Below are 20035 nucleotides of genomic sequence, written 5' to 3'. Positions count from 1 at the left end.
CAAATAATTAATCCTTAATCTGTTCTTTGAAAAGGCAGCATGGTGTGTCTGAGAATACTACCTACAATTCTTAGAAATCAGATGCATTGTCTACTTGAGCAAAGGAACTCAATTTTTTGGAGTAGTTTCTGAATACTGGACTTCACATGCATATGGGTGTGAATTCAGAGTACTTATTTTCATTGTGAGTAGTTGATTTCCCTCCAGACGTTACCTCAGTAAATTGATAGTGAAGGTTATGCCTTCATTCACATGCAGTGCCTCAGGTTGCATTGTATACTGATAAAACATTGTTTATTGACTTCTTAATGAGCCTGATTTGTGATGATCTTCATGAGCACCTTAATAAGCTTGCATGAGCACCTTAATAAGCTGTGAATATTTGTGAAGAACTTTCACTTTCAAAAAATAATTGTCTGTCTACTTAACTCTAACCAGTGATTGATTCCATTGAATGTTTCTAGTCAAATTATTCCTTATATTCTGCTTAATTCCTGTGGACAGCATCGAGGTTGGAAGGCTGTTCTCAAAGGCTTGTTTTCAAACAACTGCATTGCACCCAGAGACTTTGAGTAGTCTCCATGTGATTCAGGTATAACACAGTGGTTATCTGGGGTTGTTTATTAATTCTGTGGTCCTTTTAAAGTGAGAGGAAGAAATTTTTTTTAATATAATTTTTAATCAGAATTGTTAAATGAACTTCTGTATGCATTGTAATTGTACATTTAGTCCCAGGATATTAGAGAGACAAGGTAGTCCAATAAAAGATGTGCCCTCACCCATTTTGTGTCTCTAAATAAAATTTTGTGAGGTGAAAGAAGTTCCTGACCTTTAGTTTTAGTTACTTGAGAGAAGACCTTAGGGAAGTTTCTGTTTGAGCTCACTTTTAGCACTTAGACCATTTGTTTTCAAACTGTGAGGCATTCCCCCCTGGCAGGGTACAGCGAGGTTATCAGGGGTCAGTGAGTGAGGTCTCCACAGGGCTGTGGCCAGCAAAGTATCCGGTCCAAGGCAGGACAGGATCCCTCCTTTAGCAGAGGTGGTAAAGGAAGTGGGGAAAGCACGGCCCATTCTAGCCCTCCCCAGGCAGCAGCCTGCTGCTCTCCCCTCCGTGATTTCTGCAGACTCCTTGAACGCTCTTCCTGCTGCTGCCCTGGCCTGGATGCCCACTCGTCAACAGCCCTGGGTATTTTTAAACTCTCCACAGCCTGTGGGAGTGAGAGGCTCTGGCAGAGGGAGGGAAGGCAAGGACCCCCTGTCCATTCCATGCCATGCTGCCATGGGCTCCTCTGGGGGTGGAGCCGACCAAATGATGCCACCACTGTGCTCCTCTTGGTGAGTCACTTTCTGCCCTAAATGGGAGTGAGTTAGTGGGGGGCTGTTATGAGACTCCAGTGTAGAAGAGGAAGTTTGGGAAGTTCTGCTTTAGACTACTTTTATAGGATCCTCTAATATAAGTGATATTGGCTGGTGCTTCAGCCTGCTGTTTCTACTGTAAATATACTCACAATACATGCACTGGTTATTGTATTTACTACTGATAAAGCATCTTGGAAGGGATGTGTGTGAAAGTACACATTAATTAATTAAACTCATTTATAGAGTCATTGACATTTTTGTGGAAATCTACCATGCTTCCTGTTTGTTCTGCCAGTATATGCTAAAGAGGAACAGTGGTTGGAACATTATTTTTGCATGTGGTCAGACAATGCTGCCAAATCTGCTAAGGGAAGGTGGTGCCACTGGTGCTAGTGTGGTGATTACAGCTTGTGGTCCTTCCCTGCACTGGCTGCTTTATGAAGTAGAACTCTGTGATGATATCCTGAACACGCTAGAGAATGGAATCTCTGACTCGCGTTATGATTCTGGTGGGGTAAATGTGGTATCCCCATCCTCAAGTGCTTAAGTTATGAGAATTTTGTGAAATATGGATTCTTCTTGCTTTCTGATTTTGCATTTTTAGTGTACGTGTTTGTCACATTTTCAAGCTTTTCTCCATAACCAGGAGGGCTAAAAAACTCTTTTTAAAATGAAAACTTGATTCCAGGAGCTAGTGTTTCAGGAAAACTAAACATGAGTTGGCAACACTGCTAATCATATCTTCCTACCTTTTCCTACTATTTATAGAAAATTTCAATCCATTATTTTGCAAATATATATACACATACCAGTTCTGGACTTTCCTCCTGCTGCCATGATATAAGAATTTACAGGGATGTCAAGGAGAAAGTCCTGCACCGAATCTTGGATCTTTGATTCAAGGGGAATCCAATTAGTGGCAGAACCTCAGATCTGGTTAGAGTGAGGATGTATATCTCAGTTGCAGGTAGGAAAAGAATGGCTAGCGCCAGGCTGAGCCAAATTACTTTCCTTAAATTGTTCACTCTGTATTGTTTTACTCCACCCCTCACACTGGTATTTCTCTCATCTTACATCTCATCTCATCTGTTTTTTTAATTCAAATTTATTTCTGGTAGTGATATGAAAATGAGCCATACCTCTTTTACCTAGTTAGAATCCATTCCCTATGAATATTGATTGAAACTAAGGTTTGAGTTGATGCTTGAACTACATGCTGACTACTTCATACTTCTCTCCTGAACTAGTGTATTCTAAGGTGGTATTCTGTAATTCTTTATCAGCCTGGTCCTTCTGCGGTTGTATATTGCTGGTATGAACGGATTATAATGGATCAAATTGTTTTGCTTGTTTTTGTAGTTTAGTAATAGAAAAGACCTCTTGTCCTTTCAATTTCCTGCTTGTATTGTAGATCATATATTGGAGTCCCTTCTCCAGGACAGGAAGATTGTGCTGCAGTGAGATCTTACCTGGGGGATTGGTATTTTTTTCTTTTCTTTTCCTATTTGACAGTAGAGGTTTTGGAAAGTATCCAGGACTCTGAGTTACATGAAAAGTTTGGGATACTTTCTGGCCCCTCGATAAGCTGGAAAATTAGTTTAGCAATATTTCTCTCAAGATTTGCAGTCTGTATGAATAAGAATTATTGTATTGTTAGAGAAATGGAAATGTACTTGCCTATAATTCAGCCTCTCTGAAGGTATAACTATATTCCTATTTGCCCACCTGCCTTCTTCTCAGAGTTTAAACTTTTTATTGGCTTAAGTCTGATCATTTAAGGAGTTCTTTGCTCTTGTTTGTGAGAGAACTGAAGCCGAACATTTTAGAAGGCCCAGAAGTATTGGCATCTGAGTGTTACAGGTCTAAAAGCTTTTGTGAGTTAGGGAATTTCCCACCTATGCCATGCTAAAAGCAAAAACCAAAAGTATAGGAGTCAGTTAAATTATATTTTCCGAGAAGACAAATAGCAGGCTGTTAAGGCCCTGAAATTAGAGGTTATGACCTAAATGTAAAGCAGTACCATAACTATACCCTGGCATCATCCTCTTTAATTTTCCTTTGTTATGGCTTTGACAACTTGAAGCATGTAAAACTGGATAAAGTGCTAGAAAAATAAACTATACAGAACAATCCTGAACTTGGCTCGTGATGGACCTACCAACAGAATCTCTTCCATCTTTAAATTGTATGATCCCCTGAAAAGTAAATACTTTTGATGTGGTATCCAAATATATGTGTAGAATTTTTTTTATATCAACCTCCATTTGTTTAGTGGGTTTTATTTGGTTTAACCCTGATGCATAACATTCTACCATACACTCCCTCCCCAAGCTATCCTGTATGTGTTTGACCACGTATCTAATTGATAATGCTTACTGACTGTTCAGTTGGAAGTTAGACTGTTTTAGAGTAAATTTTGTTGGAATAAAGGTTGCATCTCCTTGTGGTAGGGCAGGCTAGTGCCCTGTTCTTCTACATCAGTTCAGGGTATGTCTTGAGTAGAGACTTGCCCATTTATTCAGATTTTGTGTTCTGCAGTAAATTTCTTTTTGAACAACAGAGACCACTAACACGTTTGTGGAGCTATGGGGGATAGTGCTGTCTGTGATTAGAGCAGTCATTTTCAAACTTGTTTTCACAGAGCTGGCTGGTCAGAAGGTGCTTGCGGTCCTTTTTTTCCAGCTGCAACTTTAATTAAGACGGTAGAAAATGCATTAAATATTTCACTAATAGTTCTTATCCAATCTGTGATAGGATTACTTAAAAGGGCTAATGTCCCATGTTCTCAGTTGTAGCTGGTCTTGGCTGCTTTAGAAAAGCAGTTCCCTGAGTCTGGAGATTACTATAGATCCACCCCCATGTAAACTCCTTCTTGTTGCTGCTTCCTAGCGGACGGGGAAGTAGCTGTCCATCTCCAGCTGTAATATGGCCTGGGGTAGTGGTTGGTTGGGAAATATAAGGTATTAATATCAGAAAAGTTAAGAAGATGAATATTTTATTGAATGTGGTACAGCTGCTGGTAAACAATTCATGCCTACAATTTGGCATCATGGATGAATAGCCTCTGGCTAAGGCACTGCACTAGTATTTGGGAGAACAGGTTCATCTCCTAATTTGACCACAGAATTCCTGTGTGACACTGAACAAGTCACTCACTCTGTGCTTTAATTCACAGTCTGTAAAAAGGAAGTAATACTTCCCTAACTCTCAGAGATGCTGAGAATAAATAATGAATTACTCTGGTATTGTAGTGTTGGAGAATATATAAATATCTAGATTTACAATTTGCTGAATTTTGCTTAATAACAAGGTATTGCTAAAATTTTCCTTTGAAACAGGAGTGTGTCCGCATCTTGGGCTTTTGTCGCTTACTCTGGGAACTCAAATATGCATATTGTGGAGCTAGGTGGAAGCCAAATCAGAACTCTTTGAAGAAAAAAGACTAGATCCTTAACCAAAAGCAGGAAAAATAAACAGGGTACCTATTATGTTTGGGAAAATATGTGATGAGTGCTTGTTTTTTCTGAATCATATTTACCAATAATCTGTTTCTTTTGCAGAACCCTGTGATAACTTGAGGGAGATTCTCCAAAATGTGGCCAAATTACAAGGTGTTTCAAATATGAGAAAACTAGGCCACTTGAATAATTTTACTAAGGTAAGAACTTAACTGGTACCGCTTGTTTAGTGGTCAGATATTTTAATGATTATTTTATTTGTACTATTCCAGATGTTTGTTTAGGAGCCTCACAATAGTCCCTGCCACAAAGAGTTTACCATTCAGAATTTAGATGTGACACCATGGCGATGGAGAACAAACAAGATCATGCATTAGTTCACTTACCTCTTGTTGGCTGAATTTTTGTTTGTTTTAATTCACTCATGGGTTGTGTGACAGAAGTGAGTTTTAGTGGAGATTTGAATTACATGCGCAAAGCTAGGATAGGTTTGAAAGGGGTATGGAGTTGCATGGAAAAAGGAATGGAGATGTTTGGGGTGCGGGAGGAGTGGGAGGAAAAGAAGAGTGTTTCCGGAGATCAGGGGAAAGTGAAAGGAGACTGATTCAGATATAGGTAGAATTGTACCTTTTAATGCAAGGCAGAAATACACAGAGCGATGGATAGCCAGTAGAGCAGTTCAAAGAGAAGAGTTGTGGCTTGGTCTTAACAGAAGGCAAGAAAAATTTCAAAAGCAGAATTTGGGTAGACTAGAATGGAGAGGGTTAGGTAAGAAGCCTTTTTTTCCCCCCTACTTACATTTACTGTTGGTTCACAGTGGTATGATTTATAGTTCTGTCACTTCAGTACAGGTGACTGCTGCTTAAATGCCAAAATGATGAGTGGTATATAAATGCCTTGGCATATATTAAATCCTGATTTTGTATGGAAAATTGACTAATTAAAAGGTTTTAAAAATGTAATTAGTGTGTCTTTTGATCAAGCTAACCCCTTTCCAGTTACATTGATTCCATACTTACTCATTGTACTTCAAAACTCCTACTTTAAGGAGGTGATTGTATGAGCTTGCAAATATAGTCTCCTAACTGAAAGTTTTCAGCGAGTGTTGTTGGGGAAGAAAAAATCTGACTGAAATTTCATTCACAAATCTATGATGGAAAGGATGATACTAAGGATGTAACTTCTTAGTTGTTCTACGGTGAATACAAAAAAAACCTCTGATAAAAAGAAATGAATAGGAATTATGACACATTTGTATTTCACATTATGTATATTTGAGTTATATCTGCTATCTTTAGTGATTAAAATACTTATTCCTGTCACTGTAAAATCAGCGCAGCTAAGGAAATGATCTGCATTCTGTTACTACATGTACATCAACTAATTTTTATTAAGTTCCAACCAGGGGCGTGCACAAGAGGGGGCAAGCAGGGGCGCAGAACTCTGCTGGGGTAGGTAGAGCAAACTCCTCAGCCCTGGGGCTGGGGAGGGAGGGAGAGTCAGCTCCACTGGCCCTTGGGCAGCTCCACCTGCTATAGTGGGGAGTGCCAGCTCCTCTGCGCCGGTCCGGGGCAGGAGATGACAGCTCCTCTGGCCCCACGGCTGTAGGGGAGGGATGGAGAGCCAGCTCCAATGGGCCATGGCGGGAAGAGGCAGCTCCTCTGGATGCAGGAGTGGAGGGCAGGGGGGAAGGAAAGGCAGCTTCTCTGGTCGCAGGGGCACAAAAAGTGCCCCTCCAAAAGCGGCCAGTTTTTTTGTACCTGTGCATGCTGCTGGTTCCAGCTACAGTGCGGGTTGTCAAATCTGCTTCATTCTCATGTAGAGTGGTTAGGCTCAACATAGAGGACAACAGACTCCTTGAAATCTGTCCGGATGCCAGTCCAAAGTCTTCAAAGTGTGCAGTCTTGAAGTAGAAACTTGAATTGAGTTCTCTAAGTTCATGAACTATGCATCAGTGCTGTCTGCGTTGATGCAGTCAAGCAGATCAGCTTCACCCACAGTTCCCTTCACTGTAGCAAGAGCTCTTCATACCACAAATGAAGTTACATCTACCAGTGCACTAAGCACAGAAGGTGCTAAATGAGCCAATCATCCTCAGTAACGCTGGCAAATCTCTGTCTTCCAAGCCAGCTCTGAATCTCTTGATACCCGCTTCATGCAGGTTTAGCCTTCAGAGAGAATTTGGAGAGTCTGCAGTGTGTACTGGATTTTCGCCCCTTTGGATAATTCTCAATCATTCTCATCCAGACTTCCTTTTCAGAAATCTGTCCTGAACCAGCCATCCCATCCAGAGCTCCCTTATCATGACACACACATCAAAAGTTCTTTCCTCTTTATTTTAAATAATTTACACTAATTTATCGAAGTCTGCTAAATAAAAGAGCCAAATACCCTTCCAGCTCATCAGAATTCAGTAAAATACCCTTATTGCTGCATCCCACAAACAATTGCAGCTTTTCTCTCATAGGTGGGCAGAGTTTCCTCCTTCCCTTCAGAAGAATCTGGGACAATTTAGGGGAAGCTATTTAATGCCAGTGGTCTATAATGTCCAGTGAATTGATCCACACTGAAGTGGGGATTGAAGAATTATAATTACCCCAAATCAAGTGGGATTCTCTCAATTCAAAACCAGAAGTGTTCTGGTTTTCCTATTTTCTGATATCTGGGAGATTAGAATTATCTAAGTGTACATGCTACATAAACAAGAAAGAAAGACATTTTACGAGTTTAAGTTTGATAAGAAGTTCTTTTCTGTCCTAAAAATTTTTTTTTCACCCTCTGGCAGAGCTACCATCAATCACAGAAAATCCTGGTGTCTGTGGGCAGAGTGGGTGCCACCAAAGGTCTTTGTGAATAAAAGTATAAAAATCATTCAAACAGAGTTTTGATTTCTTATTTACTGGATTAAGAATCTGTAGTTTTAGTGATTACAGCTCACAGGTACTCCCTCTATACCAAAAAGAAGGGTTGTAGATGAATGGAAGGGTTAAAAAACTCCCAAGAGGTATAAAAACAGACTTGTGATGCCATCAAATTCCTACCATACCCTTTTAGTGTAATAAAAGTGGCTTGTTGCAACTTGTGGCTCAGAGCAGTTGAAGTGCACTGTGAATCTGGGCTTTGTGATTGACGGCTAGGGCCCTACCACACTTGTAAATGAATTTTTTAACCTTTTCTATTCATTTCATCTAAAATGTTAGTGATGCACACCCTGATAGACATAGGGACAGTAATGATGGATCCAATCAGAAAAAAGTAATAGATTTCTACTTTAAATTTTTTTCAAGTATCAAAAAACAGTTGGACCTCTAACTGGTCGTGATCTTTCAAATATAAATTCTTTATATGGGCACTATATAAACGTGTAATAAGAAGCAATCTACCTGACATGGTCGCAGTCTAGATCAGGGTTAGGCAACCTATGGCATGCATGCCGAAGGTGGCATGTGAGCAGATTTTCAGCGGCACTATCGCTGCCCAGGTTGTGGCCTCTGGTCTGGGGGACTCTGTATTTTAATTTAATTTTAAATGAAGCTTTTTAAACATTTTAAAAACCTTATTTAGTTTAGTTATATGTTATAGACTTATAGAAAGAGACCTTCTAAAAATGTTAAAATGTATTACTGGCACACAAAACCTTTAAATTAGAGTGAATAAATGAAGACTCAGCACACCACTTCTGAAAGGTTGCTGACCCCTGGTCTAGATGGACAAGACAAAGAATGGGAGGGGAAAGAGGCCTGTAGAGGGGAAGTGACTTGCCCAAGGTCACCCAGCGAGGTTAGCAGCAGAGCCAGGAACAGGATAAAATCTCCTGAGTCTGAGTGCAGTGCATTATTTACTGTACCAATTATATTGTTTATATTGTACTGTTAACTGCCTCAATCTATTCCTTATATCATAAAATCATTTTTTGCAAATGCTTAATGTGTAATACCTAGATGTCTGAGCATCTTGGAATCTTTTGCATACAAATGTGAGCTGGGACTTTTCATACTTACATATTTTAAAAGTATGTATAGTGCTTTACAGGCAGATCAGAAGCCTTACCTCAGTTTCCTAGGCTTATTTTAAATTTTGTTTAACTTTGACATGAAAGTGAGATTTTTCCGATAGAGACATTAATGATCCTGAAACTCATCGGGATATACCTTGGGTTCCTATTATCGTCACATCACAATTTCTATGCCAACTGTGGTTCTTGAGAATTGCAGCTGAGGACCAATACTTTGTAGCCATATCGTGCAGTCTCTTTCCTGTTCTTTGACACTGTAGTTACGAAACCTAGCAGTATTTATGGTCTCAAAATTTGAGGCTCGAAGTATCCAAATATACTGTTATCTGTGCAACCAAAGACACTATCATCCATAGGTCTGAAGGACAGAGATTAGTTTCCTTCCACCTAGTTCAGAATTCTGTGAAAATTCCGTGAAATTCCAGGAAGATTAGGAAAGAGCAATTAGTGGCAGAACTGTAAGTAAATCAACTTCTAACACTGTTTTGTACACTGACAAACAGATCTGTTTTTTCCCTTGACAAATATATATGAAATACCTGGCTCTTTGCAGAGTATATTGTATATTTATTGAAAATATCATATAATTGTTTTGAATCAAGCTAGAAACAATGTCTTGAAACTTTTGAAATAAGATGAATGACATAATCGGGGTTAGGTACTCAGGTTTTCAGTGTCTTGCAAAAGATTAGAGTTTTTAAAGTGATTATAGAATTCCAACTCACTGCAAATAGTCTAAATATTTCTGCTTTTGTGTCAGTTTGGTATTCCTAAGACTTACTTTTACAAAGTGCGTACTTTTTCTCTTCAAAAAGCAGTTTTGACTTATCTAATATGTTTTTTCGTTTTTCGTAGATATGAGTGTATATGTGAAATATTTTGAAGAAATAGTTTACTGCTAAGGTGAATCTTATAGATCCCCACACTTGAGACTGTCTGCAGCATATTACTGGCAGAGCTGAGTAACAAGAATTGAGAATCCTAGGCAGAGCCAGTTATGTGACCCTGGAAAACATACTGACCCAGATACCAACTGCCAGTTTCTTATTTATAGGCAGTGTTATTGTAGCCATCTTGGTCCCAGGATATTTCGAGATACTAGATGTTTACTCTTTAATTAATTATGCTTCCCTGTCTTATGGTTTTATTTTTCTTTAGTAAGGAAAAATGAAGGAGTAAATGTGGTCTATTTTAGATGTACAGTAGAAATGATTTTCTATTTTAATACTTTAATGATCTCTTCCTGGAACAAGTGACTTCCCGCCATATTTACCGTTTTATGTTCAAAGAATCAGTGAATAGGATGAGATGAGGCTTACCTTTGTTTCCAAATCAGAGAATCAATATTTTTTCCTGTCTGCTTCTATTTATATATTCCTTTTACAGTTTCCTTGTGAATGCCATCAAACAGTAATTTTTGGCTAAATTTCTCCTCTGTTGAGCTATATTTCAGAAAAAGACAGGAGTACACATGACTAATTGAATATGAACTCTCTATGAAGCAGTGGTGGAATATGATACAAGTAGGGAGTCAGGATTTACATTGGTTTTTAATTTAAGCAGGTATTTCAGATTCAGCCAGATTCTTTATTTTAAGTAAACTAATGTAAATATTCCCACCATCTTGTCTTCCCTCTGTTTGCTTTCCCTAAATTATGTCCTGTGCTCTAGAATGTGTTGCATTTACTTCTGCTGCATCAATAGTATAACATTCAACATCTCCTAAAAGATAGATGCTATATGTTTTATGCATATGACCTTAAGCCAAGAATGTAGAAACCTAATCTAAATACAACTGTTTGTTTCAGTAATTAGTATTACTAGTAAGTAGTAGTAATTAGATCACTAGTTGCTGATCCATTAACTGCTTTGAAGTTTTCCTTGAGATACCTGTTTTTATATTCAAAAGTGGACTGCCAGATTTGGAAAGTCTCTTTGCTTTGTGGAAAAATTGGAACATTTAAAAATAAGTCCAGAGTGCTGTTAGAATCTTAAGTTAATGTTCCTTTTTTGGGGGGGGCGGGGGGTGTTGTTTAGATGAAAGTGTCTCTAAACTGAAGAGCACTCTATCTTGTATCTTTACACAGCTTTCGGGTTAAAAAGTTGCTTCTACTCTAGGACCTCTCTATGGATTTACCCATAAGAGACTTTTTGTTTAATTCAGCTTACAGCCATCATTTCTCCTCATAGTGTTTCTACATTAAGAACATATTTTCTGTTGGTTAGAGGCAGTACATGAGGCAGAATAAGTGAGCTTGATTTTCATAAGCTAGTTTGATGCTTCCATTCTAAGGAAAGTAAGACGTATTTTTCAAGAGTAAACTTAATTTAGAATCCATTACTGAGGTAATTATACAAAGTAACTTCTCCAAAGAAGCTTAAACATTATTTTAAATTATGAAATTTTGCGTGTTTGCAGAAATAAATTTGATGTACAGAAGTGCAGCCAATTCATATAATTGGTATAGCACAAAATAAAGATATATTTAGAAGGACGTGAAAAGCTATTTATTGCATTACAGTAACTCCTCACTTAAACAACGTTAACCGGGACAATGTTCATTGTTACGTTGCTGATCTTTTAGGGAACAAGCTCGTTTAAAGTTGTGCAATGCCCTCTTATAAGGTCGTTTGGCAGCTGCCTGCTTTGTCCACTGCTTGCCGGATTCTCTGGAAGAGCAGACCCTCCTTGTGGGCATTAGAACTGGGGGGCAGCCCTCCCCCCCCATCAGCTCCCCTAAATTCCCTGTAAGGTACCTGGCTTGGCAGCTGCCCAACAGCAGTTCAGCTGTCCTCCTGCCACTGCTATGCTCCTGCCCTGCCCTCTGCCTTGGAGCTGCTCCCAGGAGCTTGGGGGTGTGTGTGTGTGTGTGTGCGCGCGCACACGCGCTGATATCAGGACGTTCCCCTGCTCCCGCTCTGTACCCCCTTTTCACAAAGTGGAGGAGGGAGGGCTCGGGGACAGAAAGGAGGGAACTTGCTGGAAGTTGTGGCTTCCTGTCTGGACTGGCTGATCTGCTTAAAAGAGCAACGTGCTTGAAGTAGGGTCAGCGTACTTAAAGGGGCAATGCACATCTCTCTCTCTCACGCCTGCACCGCCCAGCACTTTGGAAAGTGAGCACCTGTGTAGCCATGCATGTGTTGTCAGGAGGAGGGAGCTCTAGTTGGATGGTGTGGGCTCATCATGTTCACTTTTTGCAAGGATGTGTTTGCAGCCATTGCCCTGGATCTATTGTGTTTCCTCCCTCCTGCCTCAGTCCATGCTGCCTTGTAGAGTGTAAGGCTACATTAACAGCAGCATATTAACCTTTTAGGGCTCAGCCAACTGCTAGTTCATCATTTAGTAGAAAGGCATTCCCTGTGGAATATTCCACCCTCTTACTCCACCACCCCGACCAAGCTTCACAATCACTCATTGCTGTGTATAATATTAAACTGTTTTGTTTAAAATTATTTAAAACTTATACTGTATATGTATATCTGGCAAAAGACCACCTTGGCTTAACCATGAGATCTTTCATGATCTAAAAAATAAAAAGGAGTCATATAAAAAATGGAAACTAGGATGGATTACAAAGGATGAATATAGGCAAACAGCACAGGAATGCAGGGGCAAGATTAGAAAGGCAAAGGCACAAAATGAGCTCAAACTAGCTACGGGAATAAAGGGAAACAAGAAGATTTTTTTATCAATAATTAGAAGCAAGAGAAAGACCAAAGACAGGATTGGCCCACTGCTCAGTGAGGAGGGAGAAACAGTAACAGGAAACTTGGAAATGGCAAAGATGCTTAATGACTTCTTTGTTTTGGTCTTCACCGAGAAGTCTGAAGGAATGCCTAGCATAGTGAATGCTAATGGGAAGGGAGTAGGTTTAGAAGAGAAAATAAAAAAACAAGTTATAAATCACTTAGAAAAGTAAGATGCCCGCAAGTCACCAAGGCCTGATGAAATGCATCCTAGAATACTCAAGGAGCCAACAGAGGAGGTATCTGACCCTCTGGCTATTATCTTTGGAAAAGCATAGGAGACAGGAGAGATTCCAGAAGACTAGAACAGGGCAGACATAGTGCCCATCTACAAAAAGGGAAATAAAAACAACATCGTGCCAGGGAAGATAATGGAGCAAGTAATTAAGGAAATCATCTGCAAACACTTGGAAGGTGGTAAGGTGATAGGGAATAGCCAGCATGGATTTGTAAAGAACAAATCATGTCAAACTAATCTGATAGCTTACCTTGATAGGATAACGAGTCTTGTGGATAAGGGAGAAGTGGTGGATGTGGTATACCTAGACTTTAGTAGGGCATTTGATACGGTCTCGCATGATATTCTTATCGATAAATTAGGCAAATTCAACTTAGATGAGGCTGCTGTAACGGGGTTGCATAACTTGCTGGATAACGGTACTCAGGGGTTCCCAATCCTGCTGGAAAGGCATAACGAGTGAGATTCTGCAGGGGTCTGTTTTGGGACCGGCTCTGTTCAATATGTCCATCGGCTCTGTTCGTCAACAACGTAGATATTGGCATAGAAAGTAAGCTTATTAAGTTTGCAGATGATACCAAACCGGGAGGGATTGCATGTGGTTTGTCAGATAGGGTCAAAATTCAAAATGATCTGGACAAATTGGAGAAATGATCTGAGGTAAACAGGATGAAGTTTAATAAAGACAAATGCAAAGTGTTCCACTTAGGAAGGAACAATCAGTTTCACACATACAGAATGGGAAGAGACTGTCTAGGAAGGAGTACGGTGGAAAGGGATCTAGGGGTTATAGCGGACCACAAGCTAAATATGAGTCAGCAGTGTGATGCTGTTGCAAAAAAAAAAAAGCAAACATGATTCTGGGATGCATTAGCAGGTGTGTTGTGAGCAGTACACGAGAAGTCATTCTTCTGCTCTACTCTGCGCTGGTCAGGCCTCAGCTTGAATATTGTGTCCGGTTCTGGGCACCGCATTTCAAGAAAGATGTGGAGAAATAGGAGAGGGTCCAGAGAAGAGCAACAAGAATGACCTATGAAAGAAGGCTGAAAGAATTGGGTTTGTTTAGTTTGGAATAGAGAAGACTGAGAGGGGACATGATAGCAGTTTTCGGGTATCTAAAAGGATGTCATCAGGAGGAGGGAGAAAACTTGTTCACCTTAGCCTCTAAGGATAGAACAAGAAGCAATGGGCTTAAACTGCAGCAAGGGAGGTTTAGGTTGGACATTAGGAAAAGGTTCCTGTTAGGGTGGTTAAACACTGGAATAAATTGCCTAGGGAGGTTGTGGAATCTCCATCTCTGGAGATATTTAAGAGTAGGTTAGATAAATGTCTATCAGGGATGGTCTAGACAGTATTTGGTCTTGCCATGAGGGCAGGGTACTGGACTCAATGACCTCTCGAAGTCCTTCCAGTCCTAGAGTCTATGAATCTATGAATATAATGTCTTTTGTCTAGCAAAAAAAATTTCCCTGGAACCTAACCCCCCTCTTTTACATTCATTCTTATGGGGAAATTGGATTTACTTAACATCGTTTCACATAAAGTCACATTTTTCAGAAACGTAACTACAAAGTTAAGTGAGGAGCTACCGTATTTATCTTTGGGAGAGTAGTGGATGACTCCCCTGGGAGGAAAAATTGTTGATCAAGGAGAGATTTGGCCATGTTGTGAAACATATGGCACTTTTAAAAACTGTATAAATATGCTCCTGTGGGAATTCTGTGCCATTGCACAACGCAGAATTTTTCAGAAATTAACATTGTGCACACAGAATTTCCTTTCCCCCGCAGAAGTGCACTGCAGTGCTGCTAGGGGCCACTGGACTTGGCAGAGCCCAGCTCACATAAAGACACTGCTGGGAGGGGAGGAAAAGGGGGCTAGAGGGTTCCTGACAGCTGCAGTTCCCAGCATGCCCTGATGGAAGGAGAGCATTGTGTGCAGGAAACTCTCTGCAAGCCTGGGACCAAGCATCAGGCTGTTTCTCCCTCTGTATGCCTGGGCTCTGGGGAAGAGGGCGAGTGTCTGGGCTGGGGGCCATGGCTGGGCTCTAGGCAGGAGCGGGTTCGGGTATTTGGGCAAAGGGGGCCCTGAACCTGGGTGTTTTGGTTCAGGTGTATTGGCTGGGAGGGGGCCCGCAGCTGGGCTCAGAGGGGAAGAAAGAGGGCAGAGAAATAGGAACTGGCTTGTCATAGGGGTTTCTCTAACTCTCTCTACTCCTGTGGGAATTTTGGTGTGTCTCTGTATTGTTACAGATATGCTTGCTGACAGGCATTTTGAAATAAATTACCAAAGTAATTGAAATTGGTATGATTATGTAGAGTTGTTTTGACAAATAAAATTTGCAGAATTTTAAAATATTGTGTGCAGAATTTTTAGGCACAGAATGTCCCCAGTAGTAATAAATACTTGTGGATTATACTATGAAAGGTCATGTCATCCTCATAAGGATATCCCAAATGGATCTAACAAAGCACAAAAAAAGTAATTACATGCTTAATTCTGTAGCCAAAGTATGTCGTCTTATTCTTCTTCACAGGAGATCCTTATTTCTTTAGGCAACTGAGAATTCATAGATTCATAAAGTGTAAGGCCAGAAGGGGACCATTATATCATCTAGTGTGGCCTCTATATCCCAAGCCTCACATTTCACCCAGTTACCCTGTATTGAGCCCTGTAACTTAAGTTTGGCGAAAACATTTATTCCAGGAAGGCATTCAGTCATAATTTTAAGATATCCGGGGGATTGGGAATTTAACAATTCTATTTGTGGTTTGTTCTAATGATTAATCACCCTCACAATTAAGAAAATGTGCCAAATTTTCTAATTTGATTGCATGGCTTTAGCGGCCAGTCATAGTTTGTTCTACCTTTCTCTGCTAGATTAAAAAGCCTTTAGTACCTGGTATTTTCTCTCTCTCAAGGTGCAACATTGTAATCAGTCACCTCTCATTTTCTTTTTGATAAACTTTAAGGCTGTTTACACTCCAGCTTATGTAGCATAATTTATGTTGCTCAGGAGGGTGAATAAATCATCCCCCTGTGTGACATAAGTTACACTGACATAAGTGCTGATGTGGACAGTGCTGCTCCCGCCCACGTAGCTTCCACCACTTGCAGTGGCTGGAATAGCTAAGCCAATGTCTTAGAGCAGCTACATTAGAGAGCATACATCAGCACAGCTTCTATTGGTACAGTTGCGGTGCTGTAACTTCTCTAAACTCATAGACTTTAAGGTCAGAAGGGACCATTATGGTCATCTAGTCTGACCTCCTGCACAATGCAGGCCACAGAATCTCACCCATCCTCTTCTATAACAAACCCCTAACCTATGTCTGAGCTATTGAAGTCCTCAAATTGTGGTTTTGAAGACCTCAAGCTGCAGAGAATCCTCCAGCAAGTGACCCGTGCCCCATGCTGCAGAGGAAGGCAAAAACCTCCAGAGCCTCTGCCGATCTGCCCTGGAGGAAAATTCCTTCCTGACCCCAAATATGGCGATCAGTTAAACCCTGAGCATGTGGGCAAGACTCACCAGCCAGCACCCAGGAAAGAATCCTCTGTAGTAACTCAGATCCCATCCCATCACAGACCACTAGGGTAGCTGTGCACTAAGCCTATCACTGTAAGGCATTTTCTCTAGTTCGAATCAGTAGTGATGTAAATGTGACTGGTGGACCCTTCTCTGTTGGCAAAATCTGTATCTAAAAGTGTAATTAATTTTCAATCCTTCTTCTCTTGACAAGTCAGTGTGGTGATGTGACTGCATTAATTTTCTAGGTTAGATATTGGCTATATGTTTTAAAATAACCTTGTTTTCAGTAGCCACAACAATAGCTGATCTGCCCTTATGTTTAGAATACATAGTCTTTTACATGTTCTAGGTCCTCTAACAGTAATGCATTAGGTCTATAATTGTAATGGACAATACAGGCTCTGTCAGAGCTTGCTTAGTGGGGAGGAGAAACTAGGAATAAGGATCTGGTCACTGTTTCTGTTATATTTAAATCGTATTGCTATAGTTAAATCTCTAATCTTGCCATCATAAATTATTTATGAACAGAGTGGAGTAATTATTGAGGTTGCACAATTAGGTACTCAAAATTAAGGTAAATCCAGAATTAAGATTGCTTCTAAATATTCTATGCACAAGTATTTATTATGATACTGTGTTTAATATAGATACTAGTTTGGTAGAATTTATTTAGCTTAAATTCCTCTTGTATTGGGACTGTACTGATTATTAAATTAATTTGAGTTTTAGTGAGTCCTGGCATTTGATGATCCACATAGGAAACTGTCAGTTACCTAAATATTTACAAAAAATATTAATGACTGAGAATATTTAGTGGGAAAGTGCCAGAGGATTGGAATGGTCATTCCCGTATCTTGCACGTATGGCTAAGTAATTCCATTCAAAACATGTTACTGTAACTGTTGATTAGCTGAACTCCAAATGCAGGTTTCAAGCACAAAACAGATGGGTGAGTCTGTGTTTCAGTTGGCCAGAGAAGCAGAGATTTACAACAGAAAAGCAGTTAATTTGAGTAACACCCTGAGTTCTGTAGATATTGGGTGAATTTGTTGTCCTCAACCTAAAGTACTAAAACACTGAGGGGCAAATTTAGGCTTATATCAAATCATGATGATAATACACCTCTACCCCAGTATAACGCAACCCGATATAACATGGGTTCGCATATAACATGGTAAAGCTCTGACACGCTGCTCTGAGCAGCATGTTAAGGGTGCCGGACCAGGCTGGGGCCGAGGAGTTTGATAAGGGGCAGAGGGTCTCAGGGGCTGTCAGGGGCTTCCCCCACCCCTAGAGTCTGCAGGGCAGGAGCTGTGGGAGGGCACTTTTGGGGACTCTGCAGTCCCAGAGTGGCCCGACGGATTAGCGGGGGGCCAGGAGCAGCCCACTCTGCTTCCCTTGCCCCGGCCCCAGCCGTTTCACTCGGGGGAGGTGGCTTGGGGGAAGGGATCCCCCCTGCACTCACCAGCAGTGGGAAGCGGAGCAGCCCAGTCTCAGCCCTCTCCACTCCGCCAGCTCCCAGCCACAGCGCTCTGCTTCCCGCCGGGCAGGTGAGTGCCGGACCTTTTTCCAGCCGCCCCCCCCAGTGACACAGCTGGGGCCAGGGCAAGGAAAGCGGAGCTAGCTGAGGCCACGTTGCTCCGCTTCCTGCCACAAGTGAGTGCGAGGTGGCATCCTTTCCCCAGCGTCCCCGCACTCACCGACGGTGGGAAGCGGAGCTCCGTGGCTGGGAGCTGGCAGAGTGGAGCGGACTGAGGCTGTGCTGCTCTGCTTCCCGCTGCTGCCAGTGAGTGCCTGTCAGGGCGGAGTGGATAGGGGTCGGAGCAGTCAGGGGACAGTGGGGTTGGGTAGGGGGTGATGTCCTGGGAGTGATTGGGGAGAGGGGTCTCTTGAGAGGGCGGTCAGGGAACAAGGAATGGAGCTGGGAGCAAAGCAAGTTTAATATAACGCTGTCTCACCTATAATGCGGTGAGATTTTTTTGTCTCCCGAGGACCACATTGTATCAGGGTAGAGGTGTACTTTGGTTAAATATGCAGGACAATCAGTCATTTGATCCATAATGTGCCAATATTATGAAATTGGTAGTGACTCCAGTATTAGTTTACCACAAGTATTGTTGAGAGGACAACTGAATTTTCTGAATCATTTTGAATAAAATAGTTTCACTTTTACAGGGAAAACAATTAAATCAATCAGTTTTGAAGTTTAGGCCCGAAAGGTGTGTGGTTTTTTTGTTTTTTTTTTTTTTAATGCGTGTTTAGCATCTTTTAGCAGGCAACACAGTTACTGCAAATCAAAGTACTACGATAATACAGAGTGAGTCTAGTTTTGAATCCAGAATTCTGTTGAAATTTTAAAATTAAACTGGGGGAGGGGGGAATCCTGTTTGACATAAGTCTTCATTACAAATCGTGTACACCAAACCTAATAGCTTTCTTTGACAGTGCAACAAGCCTTGTAGATTGGGGGAAAGCGGTAGATGTGGTATATCTTGACTTTAGTAAGGCTTTTTGATACTGTCTCGCATGGTCGTCTTATAAACAAACAAGGGAAATTCAACCTAGATGAAACTACTGTTAGTTGGATGTATAGGTGGTTAAAAAACTATTCCTAGAGACTAGTTATCAGTGGTTCACAGTCAAGCTGGAAGGACATGTCAAGTGGGGTCCTGCAGAGATCAGTTGTGGGTCCAGTTCTGTTCAATATCTTCATCAATTATTTAGATAATGGCAAAGAGAGTACACTTAAAGTTTGCAGACAATACTAAGCTGGGAGAGGTTGCAAGTACTTTGAAGCATAGGATTAAAATTCAAAATGATCTGGACAAATTGGAGAAATGGTCTGAAATAAACAGGATGAAATTCAATAAGGACAAATGCAAAGTACTCCACTTAGGAAGGAACAGTCAGTTGCACACATACAATATGGGAAATGACTGCCCAGGAAGGAGTACTGTGAAAAGGATCCAGGGGTCCTATGGGATCACAAGCTAAATGAGTCAACAGTGTAACATTGTTGCAAAAAAAGCAAACATCATTCTGGGATGTATTAGCAGGAGTGTTGTAAGCAAGACATGAGAAGTTATTCTTCTACTCTACTCTGTGCTGATTAGGCATCTAGTATTGTGTCCAGTTCTGGGGACCACATTTCATGAAAGATGTGGACAAATTGGAGAAAGTCCAGAAAAGAGCAATAAAAATTATTAAAGGTCTAAAAAACATGATGTAGGAGGAAAGATTTTAAAGTGGGTTTGTTTAATGTGGAGAAGAGAAGATGGAGAGGGGACATAATAGTTTTCAAGTACTTAAAAGATTGTTACAAGGAGTAGGGAGAAAAATTGTTCTTCATAACTTCTGAGGATAGGATAAGAAGCAATGGACTTAAATTGCAGCAACAGTTGTTTAGGTTGGACGTTAGGAAAAGCTTCCTAACTGTCAGGGTGGTTAAACACTGGAATAAATTGTCTAGGGAGGTTGTGGGCTCTCTGTCATTGGAGATTTTAAGAGCAGGTTAGACAAATGTCTGTCTGAGATGGTCTAGATAATAACTTAGTCGTGCCTTGAATGCAGGGGGCTGGACTAGATGACCTCTTGAGGTCCCTTCCAGTTCTACAATTCTGTGATTATAGCAGATCTCCAGCCACATAAGGTTAAAATCAACCTTCTGTTTTAAAGCTTAAACTCTTCTA

At 40.8% G+C, this 20035-nt stretch overlaps 1 protein-coding gene across 2 annotated transcripts in view; it reads left to right on the top strand.

Annotated features, from left to right (window-relative positions):
* The window catches only part of RICTOR (RPTOR independent companion of MTOR complex 2), a 178028-nt gene that overhangs the window by 38621 nt on the left and 119372 nt on the right, over positions 1–20035 (top strand). For both annotated transcript variants that reach the window (XM_050946855.1, XM_050946854.1), the window contains one exon: positions 4920–5017. In XM_050946855.1, coding sequence (XP_050802812.1) covers positions 4920–5017 — 98 coding nt within the window. The remainder of the gene's footprint in view (positions 1–4919; positions 5018–20035) is intronic.

Source organism: Gopherus flavomarginatus, chromosome 3, assembly GCF_025201925.1.
Source record: "Gopherus flavomarginatus isolate rGopFla2 chromosome 3, rGopFla2.mat.asm, whole genome shotgun sequence".
NCBI classification, from domain to species: domain Eukaryota; kingdom Metazoa; phylum Chordata; order Testudines; family Testudinidae; genus Gopherus; species Gopherus flavomarginatus.
Note: the sequence above shows the minus strand (reverse complement) of the source record. Positions and strands in the feature narration are given on the sequence as shown.